Source organism: Gadus morhua, chromosome 13 (assembly GCF_902167405.1).
Source record: "Gadus morhua chromosome 13, gadMor3.0, whole genome shotgun sequence".
NCBI lineage: Eukaryota > Metazoa > Chordata > Actinopteri > Gadiformes > Gadidae > Gadus > Gadus morhua.
In genome coordinates, this window is record NC_044060.1 from 9,272,213 (window position 1) to 9,280,741 (window position 8,529).

At 45.7% G+C, this 8,529-nt stretch overlaps 2 protein-coding genes across 2 annotated transcripts; one reads left to right on the forward strand and one right to left on the reverse strand.

Moving 5' to 3' along the window:
• The first annotated feature begins 148 nt into the window (after nt 1-148).
• On the forward strand, nt 149-2,893 carry LOC115557017 (ADP-ribosylation factor 4). The gene is made up of 6 exons (XM_030374547.1): nt 149-454; nt 1,004-1,084; nt 1,242-1,351; nt 1,592-1,663; nt 1,802-1,939; nt 2,448-2,893. Exons 1-6 carry the CDS (start codon nt 388-390, stop codon nt 2,532-2,534), a joined length of 555 nt encoding a protein of 184 aa, XP_030230407.1. The 5' UTR covers nt 149-387; the 3' UTR covers nt 2,535-2,893.
• A 169-nt stretch (nt 2,894-3,062) lies between these two features.
• On the reverse strand, nt 3,063-7,054 carry pde12 (phosphodiesterase 12). Its single transcript, XM_030374534.1, has 8 exons — nt 6,118-7,054; nt 5,487-5,908; nt 4,945-5,050; nt 4,644-4,788; nt 4,433-4,511; nt 4,197-4,319; nt 3,578-3,783; nt 3,063-3,309 (listed from the first exon to the last, which is right to left on the reverse strand). The coding sequence occupies exons 1-8, from the start codon at nt 6,687-6,689 to the stop codon at nt 3,190-3,192; spliced, it is 1,773 nt and encodes a 590-aa protein (XP_030230394.1). The 5' UTR covers nt 6,690-7,054; the 3' UTR covers nt 3,063-3,189.
• Nucleotides 7,055-8,529: the final 1,475 nt, after the last annotated feature.

Here is an 8,529-nt window from a genome sequence, read left to right on the forward strand (position 1 = left end):
CCAATGTAATAACCTTCAAAATCCTTCACACCGAAAGTGTGAATACGTGAGAAATTATGAATACTATTGAGTTTTGATGAATGTGCAACCTTGCGGATGACCCGGAATAGAAGACGTGCGTCATGGGGTCATTCTTGTACATGGGGTCATTCCTCCACCTGGGCGCCTTTGACTTTTCGTTGTTTTCGTGTTGCCAAGTGACATGGAAGATAGAAGTTCCCCGACCTATTGTCCTGTCGTACCCTCCCTCCTCCATATGTATTTAAACCGCGGACTCCGGACCAAGGAGAGACAGCGGAGGAGAATATTTAAGAGGAGGGGGAGCAAGAGAAGAGGTATCCTCACGTCCCTACCGCGAATAAAGATCACCTGTTCACCCGTCCGAATATGGGAGGCCTCGTCTCACACTTTTTGGCTCGCTTCGTTACCATGAAACCCGTCCGAATTCTCATGGGTAAGTACATTTTATTATCTTAAAGAAAAAGATTATGACAACAATTGTGGTGGTGGTGGTGGTGGTGGTGGTGTTGTTGTTGTTGTTGTTTTTGTTGTTGTTGTTGTTGTCTCTATTACGCTAAACCAGTGCAGGCTACAATACGAACGCCTTCTTATATGCCCTATGTATTTCCATTATCTTCCTGATGGAACTTCTTAAGGGGATATAAATTAGAAAAATATCGGTAAAGTAAATCTCAAAATCGTATGTCCTTTAATGTTAGTTTAAAAGCATGTTGCAGTACATTGTAGTAGTAATTAATAACATAAACAATGACGTAAATTACATATTCAAAAAAACAAAAACGTTTTCCCCCTGAAGACAGTATGTATATATTTCTGTATTATCTGAAGAGCGTTATAAAGTTAATGAGCCCCTTCCCCGTGTAAACAGCGCCTCCGTAGTTGCGCTTGTCTTGTTGAATAATGGTTATGCTTATAGTGGACTTTGCTGACGACAGATCTTGTTTCTTAGTGGGTTGAGTTGACTTCTGGTTTTGTTTCCAAGTTGGTTTAGATGGTGCAGGGAAAACTACTGTCCTGTACAAACTGAAGCTGGGAGAGGTGGTCTCCACCATCCCTACTATAGGTACATCCATCTAGCCGTCACTCCATCCATCAATCATTCTCCAATCCCTCTATCTACCCATCCAGCCTTCATCCATCCATCCATCCATCCGTCTGTCTGACTCATCAGTTGGATTTATGTGTTATACTGTGTTTAACGTGTAGTGCTGGGTTTTCAGGGTTCAACGTTGAGACGGTGGACTATAAGAACGTGAGTTTCACCGTTTGGGACGTTGGTGGACAGAACATCGTCAGAACCCTGTGGAGACATTACTTCACTAACACACAGGTACTACTCAGTTCTAGGAAAAATGTTACATTACCACTGAAACGTATACAATACTATCATACAACAAATAATACCATACAATACACAGGTACTACTCACAGTGCTACTACTAGGAAAGCCAGTACAATACTACTGAAGATTTTTACAATTGCCTGGGATCTACTTATTAACATTCTACTACTAACAAACTATGGTTACGGTTGTTGACACCGTTCTGTCTGTTTGCCCATCGTGCACCAGGGGCTGATATATGTGGTGGACAGTAACGACCCAGAGAGAATGAAAGAAGCCGCAACAGAGCTGCATCGCATGGTACATTCTCTCTTCTGGATCTATTCTAGTTCATGTTAGTTTGCATTGTGGTTAAGATTATGGTTAAATTCATCAGAACTCGTGAGTCTGATTCCCTTGCAGGACTTGAATGCATCACGGTTGTCTTCTTGCTTCTAGTTGGAGGAGGATGAGCTGAGGGGTGTGGCCGTGCTGGTAATGGCCAATAAACAGGACCTGCCCAGAGCCATGTCTGTCAGTGACGTAACAGAGGCCCTCGCTGAGGCTTTTCCCTCGCTGTCAGGGCTGTCCAACACGGTAGGGGCTGCGGCTCACCATTGGCTATCTAAAATATATTATATTATATTATTAATGACTATTACATATGCATATATAAAATATATTTATGGCCAACGTGTGTGAACTCCGCAAGCCGTTGCCCAATAAGGACCTATAATTACGTCATCACAGCTAAAATGTAACTTGTTGCGTGTTGCCTACCTCCGATTTTTCCACACTGAACTGACATCAGAAGCATGTTTTTAAACTTTTTATTAATGATCAGCTATGTTAAGGTATACTACGCGATTTTACATAGGACCTCATTCATTCTACTTGTATTTAAGATGACAGACTCGCTAGCATATAAAATGGCTGCTACAAGTTATCTAGGCTACTGTGATCCATATCCCAGTCGTAGAAACTACAAACATAAAGCCCATTTCTGTGCGTGTGTTTACTGTTGATAACTATATGAATAAAACCGTTTCTATCCCTGGGTCTAGTGGGGAGTAGTTTTAATAAAAATCCTTTTGTGTGTGTTTAGTGGTCTGTCCAGGGCTGCTGTGCGGTCAGTGGTGCCGGCCTGATGGAGGGACTCGACTGGCTCTCCATACAGGTACAGAAGCACTAGGCCCCCCCGGATCTGGGAACACCTGCTGCACCTTCTGCATCTTATACAGACCCCAACCCATCATGACGAAGTCACTTGGTTCCGCCTCAATGAGTCCAGAACCTTCTGAGAAGGATCTAGTCACTGTCTGTGACAGGCAAAACGAAGTTGGATCAGATTTGTTTGTAAAAGTTGTTTTGTTATGCTTTTATTTTACATCCTTCTTTAAAAGAAAGAGTATATATATTTTTATTGTTTATTGCTGCCTATGTAAAGCACTTTGAATTGCCTATGAATGCAAACAGCTTTAGTGTAAGATTTATATAAAATATTGAGTGGGAGTTCATACAACGGGAACAATAAAGTTTAATCAAAACAAAGCAGGAAGTGTTTCTGTTACATGCAAGCGGTCCATAGGGTGCATTCACAAATATAACAACATTCAATATAAAATGAATCCTAGCTAAGATGGTACTATCGGACACTAGGTTAATATGGGTTACATTCGACTAGGGTTAGGAAGTTGGATAAAACACAGGAACCAGTGACTCTTGTTGATGGTTTATTTTCCAACTCATCACATCATCGTCTCATAAAATAAACGGTTCTCCTGTTTCAACGCGGTCCTTCAACCACAACACCGTTCACACATGCTGAGTCCAGAGGGGGTCGGGGTTCAGGGTCTGAAGTGCAGGTCACAGACCAGAGCGATGTGGTCAGACGGGTGGGCCACGCTGGGCAGGGCCTGGTGACTGGTCACCTCCTCGTGGGTGGGCATCGGAATCACCTGATCCACCTGCAGGACAAACGCTGGTATTACAGGGTAGTAGCTTACTTAGGGTATCATGTTGCCGCTAACTTTGCCTAGCACGCAGCCTGTGACTTAGCTCTGCATGTAGCCGTTATCTGATGCGCTGTTTCTTACTTAGCCCAGCATGCAGCACCCGTCCTCATTGCTAAAATATCGACCAGGTATTTATCTTTGGCTGCATTAGCATGTAGCCGCTTAAAGTCGTGGCACGAGGCCGAGGATGGTTGTAGAGCAGCATGTAGCTTCACAGTACCTCAAGGCTGTCAGGCTGCAGGAAGACGTAGTCGAGGACGCCATGGAAGCCCCCTACGTAGTTGGTGTAGGCGGGGTCTCCGCAGGCGCTGAGCAGAGGGGGGAGGGGCGAGCGCAGCTCCATGGGGAGGGCCTCCTCTGGACCACTGGAGACCCAGTCTGGGTGGGAGTCTGGCACCAGACCGCCCTGGATCAACTGGCAGACACCTGGGAGGGGGTGGTTTAATAATGGATTGTGTTCAGTATTTATATATTTTTTTATATTGTAAAACTACATTTTCTTATTTATGGCTCTTATTTTACTGTTTTTGCTTGGCAATTTAAATGCACATTTCCATACCAATAAGCCCTTAAATTTGGAGAGAGAGAGAGAGAGAGAGAGAGAGAGAGAGAGAGAGAGAGAGAGAGAGAGAGAGAGAGAGAGAGAGAGAGAGAGAGAGAGAGAGAGAGAGAGAGAGAGAGAGAGAGAGAGAGAGAGAGAGAGAAAAGATGCTTATTTAGGCCCTTGAATGTTGTCTTTTGGGCAGCTCTTCAGTTAACAGTAAACCATGGTTTCTGTAGCCTGAGCTGGTACGAGTAACCTAGGTTTGGGGTTATCAAGGTGTTCGGGAGGGGGTTACCTGAGTCGGGGGTGGAGTTGAAGTCTCCACAGAAGATGAAGGCGGCTCCAGGTGCTTCCTGTTGGATCACATGACTCAGGTGTTGCAGGGCCACGCCCATCTGCACCAGACGGACGTTTCCCCCTGAAGGAACAAAACCAAACATTCAGGTCCACAACATTGCAGGAAATGCAAATCCAGCCTTAGTGTGTCAGGGGTTCGCCTCTAGGGTGATAGTAGGTGGGTGGGTGGCTTACCTTTAGGGTGCCAGTACAAATGAGTGTTTCCTACACAGAGCTTATTGGAGGGCTCATTCAGCTTCTCAAACACAGACACCTACAAGAGCGAGAGGGGGAGAAATGTTATTACCCTCACTTCTGTCTTCTTTAAAATTAGAGTCACATGACATCACCAGCCCATCATTGTGTTCCCGTGGTTACCGGAGGGGCCGAGCGTCGCCATGGTTACCTGCAGGGTGGTGGACAGGTGGAGGACCTTGTCCTTGAGGACAGGATTGGCAGAGAGTCTCTCCAGCATGTCGCTGTGCAGGGGGTCTGAGGCCAGCGCTTCGCTTATCATGACGTCATGACGACTCAGCAGACGCAGCCGTGACCTGGAAACCCCACATCACATGACCAATCACGATCCAATGATAAGGCCACGCTTGGACAGCCTCCCTGTTGGAGCGTGATGATCGTCACTATCCACTAAGGAGGCCATGCTGAGACAGCCAATCAGCGGGCGAGGAGTGGTTGTGGGCGAGGCTAACCTGCGGTAGAAGGTGGCCAGCCCCTCGTGTTGGCGTTCTTTGACCCGGAAGGTTCCTTCCAGACCGTACGCGTCCAGCGCCGGAGCCAGGCTGTCGGAAAACACTCCTGGAGGACACACAGCACAGTAACATTACATCACATATACTTAGCTGAGACTTTTCACCCAACCGACTAACAAGAAATGCATTCAACCATGAAATAATATAATAATGATCACATGACACATAATAATACAACCCATAAAGAGTAAATATTTGAGTAAATAGAATGATGAATGATTAATAATAAAATAAATAATAAAATGGCTTTAACTGCCAAAATGGAAACTAGTTTCAGCTGTCCTAACGTCAGTGAGGAGCTCGTTCCACCATTGTGGAGCCAGTACAGCAAACAATCAGTTTTTTTCTGAGCGGCTGGGGTCCCTAAGTAGCGAGGCAGTAGCACGCCGGTTGGCGGTCATAGTGCGAAGTGGACCTGATGTGGTGTACGGACTGACCAGGTCCTTGTCAGAGGTCATGGTCCAAGTCTTATGGTCCATCACCTGTGTCAACCTCCTGCAGACAGAGCAGGTCGGCCTTGTATCCCGCCAGCTCCTTCAGCAGGAGGTTGAAGCGGTAGTCCATCTGGAGCGCGTAGGGGGGGCAGTAGGGGTACAGCACCGTCCGGGACATCTCCGTCTGGGCGTACACGTCGGCCAGGATGTTGTAGGACAGCACCCTCAGCCCCTCCGGCCCCGCCTCCCTGCCCGTGTAGGCGTGCCGGTTGTCACACGTGCACCAGCCGGGCCCCGCCTCCACCGTCGCCACGGAGACCAGCTCCTTGGGCAGTCCACTGCGCGCCCCGTCCCGAGGGGTGGCGACGACCTTTAGCCTTGAGCCGATGTCCAGGTTAGACGGCACGAAGACACGCCCATTTCCTGCCGGCACCCACTCTGCTTCCTTTGTGGAGGCGTCGCCCTCTGGGCTGGGAGCAGAAGATAGTGGATAAGATAAGATGATTGATTGGCCTATAGATAGTATAGTAGTATGACATGGTACAGATAATCGTACAGTGTATAGTTTAGTATAAAAGATAGTGAAGTGTAGTACAGTATAGTTTAGAAAACAGTATATTACAGTATAATATAGTTAGCGTGATAGTTTGGAATAGATAACCTTGCTGCTTCTGTGTACCTTATGGTAGCTTCGTGTTTGTACCAGGTCAACTCACAGTCCTCCAGCCGGCCGAACTCCACCTCAAGCCGGGGGCAGACGGGGAAGCCGGCCAGCAGACAACCTGGCAGCTGGGCACGGGTGAAGTTCGGTCCGTTCCGCTGCACCTCGTATCTCATTTCTCCAATGTGGAGGGTCATGCCGTCTTGCCAGGCCTCGCTGTTCTCCGCATCCTCTGACACCGGCTCCCCGTTGTACAGCAGCTTCACAACTACCGGCTCGGCGGAAGCCTGGGGGGCTTTGCTCTTCTTGGACTTCTTGGCTCGACCTCCCTGACCGCCGCCCCTGGCCGCGTTGTTAGCGATCCGGAGCAGGACTTTCCCAAGCTCCTCAGTTTGGTCCCGCAGCATGTGTCTGTGGCTACCGTCCAGGATGAACGAGATGGTGAGTTTGGGTTCTCCGGCGACACACCTGACCACGACACTGTCCTCCATCCTGCTTAGGAACCGATGTTTTTGCAAATGAAAAGTCCTCGTAACAGATGTCACACAGCGTGAAAACAATCTCGAGGTCGTCGGAAGATATTTTAACATAAGGAGGACAACAGGACACAATACACAAAGAGCTAAACCTGTAATATTAACAGCAGGGTCCAGCCGTTTTTTATCTGTATATTCCTGTTTGTTGTCAGAACAATAAAACCCGACACGGAGAAACTCAACCTGTCTGAGGTTAAACTCAACTCGCTCATTTCAAAGACAACATGAAGCCATTTTCCCCTATAATCCACAGAACGTGTGTCGACATAGGCAATGGTGTTCACAACAATTTAATTCGTGTGATGTCAAACGATTTAAAGGTCTATTTGGTTTTATTTCATTCCATCTTTCTCGCTGTCTAGTGTTTTCGATGTCACTCTCCCATGCGGAATATTCCTGTGTTGTGATGAGGATTCTTCTTCCGGGTGGTAGTGTCAGCAAGAGGAATCGAATCAGCGGCGCCCAGTGGTCAGGAGACAACATTACAGCCGCAGTTGAACTATAACTACAAAATAGTTACAATAAATATAAATTGTTTTAATACAAAATGTAATTGTACAATAATAATAATTGTATTCTTGTAAAAAAAAAAACGTTATGTATATAAAGCAACAGTTACAAAAACTCTGCATTTGCATGATTATATATTATATATTATATAAAAATGCTAAATCTGTAATAGATTACAAAAACTGTAATAAATCACGCTTCAAAATAAATCAAGGAAAGATGACAAACTATATTGTTTGTTATAAAACACTGTTTATTACAAATGATTCAAGGTTATAGTCTATTGCAAAGACACTTAAAGGTTGATGTTGTGGAACTGTTGTTATTTTGTATTGTCAGGTAACACCTGACTGAGTAAATAAACAAGCTTTGTGTTTCCAACATAACGAACTTTCCGTTGTAGACAATTTATACTGTACAAGCCAAAGAACACAGAATTAGAACATAGATTAGTTAAAACCTGTAGTGGTTCAAATCATAAACGTCTAAACTCAATCCTTTATTAGGTTTAGTTAATCATTTCAGGACAGTTATGATCATGAACAGTTGATTCCTTAAAAGGGTAACTATGTTTCACATTAGGAGATACTGTCATCATTGTGATTAGCTTGATGTCCATCTGATGACACGGTTAAACAACCCTTCCTCTCCTCTCCTCCCCTCCACTTCTCCTCTCATTTATTAATGCATCTTCAGACACTTCACAAGGCTTCACAGCTACGATAAATACATATTTATAAATACATGAATAAATACATACGATATGAGGTTTGTCATGTCAGGAGGCAGTGGGACGTCTATAAAACCCTGCTGTAAGCGGGGATCCACATAATATTATCTGTATGTTTCAGTTTCCTCACTAAACCGTGGGTTGTGCTTTGATCAGGAGTAAGGTTCTGAGATGGCACGCTGCTGTATGAATAGGTACGTGTTCTCCTTCTTCCGCTCGAAGTTCAAGTTCTTAATGATTCAAGAAGTCCAGAACCGTTCCAAACACCAACCCTACCCTCATTCTGTAGTCCTGAGAGGTAGTAACATCACGTTGTAGTCCTTGTATGTTTAACGTGATGCAGACTGGAATCCTCACGTGATTGCCCGATGGCCAACTATAGCTGGCCTAAAGGCCAGCTGAGGCACCAATATTGTTGCCGTGGGGGGGGGGGGGGGGGGGGGGGGGGGGGGGGGCATGGCATGTAAAACACACAGAGGAGTTAGGGTTGGACTCAGCATTCTACACATGATGATCATCCAGCAAAGTGGTGGACACTAGGTTAGGCATTAGGGATATAGGCAGCCAACCACCATGGATTCAGTGCTTCTAACTCCAATGACATGGATTTAGGTTTAGAAATCAGGAAAGCCGTAAGCGTTTTGATTCATTTGG

What these genes read in the sequence shown, in the direction of transcription:
- LOC115557017 (XM_030374547.1), top strand. Translation starts at nt 388, where the DNA reads ATGGGAGGCCTCGTCTCACACTTTTTGGCTCGCTTCGTTACCATGAAA. An exon ending in ACCCGTCCGAATTCTCATGG is followed by an intron (nt 455 to 1,003) that starts GTAAGTACATTT and finishes TTTGTTTCCAAG; the next exon opens with TTGGTTTAGATGGTGCAGGG. An exon ending in CAACAGAGCTGCATCGCATG is followed by an intron (nt 1,664 to 1,801) that starts GTACATTCTCTC and finishes TCTTGCTTCTAG; the next exon opens with TTGGAGGAGGATGAGCTGAG.
- pde12 (XM_030374534.1), bottom strand. Translation starts at nt 6,689, where the DNA reads ATGTTAAAATATCTTCCGACGACCTCGAGATTGTTTTCACGCTGTGTG. An exon ending in ACCTGTCCACCACCCTGCAG is followed by an intron (nt 4,512 to 4,643) that starts GTAACCATGGCG and finishes TCGCTCTTGTAG; the next exon opens with GTGTCTGTGTTTGAGAAGCT. An exon ending in TGCAGCCTGACAGCCTTGAG is followed by an intron (nt 3,310 to 3,577) that starts GTACTGTGAAGC and finishes TTTGTCCTGCAG; the next exon opens with GTGGATCAGGTGATTCCGAT.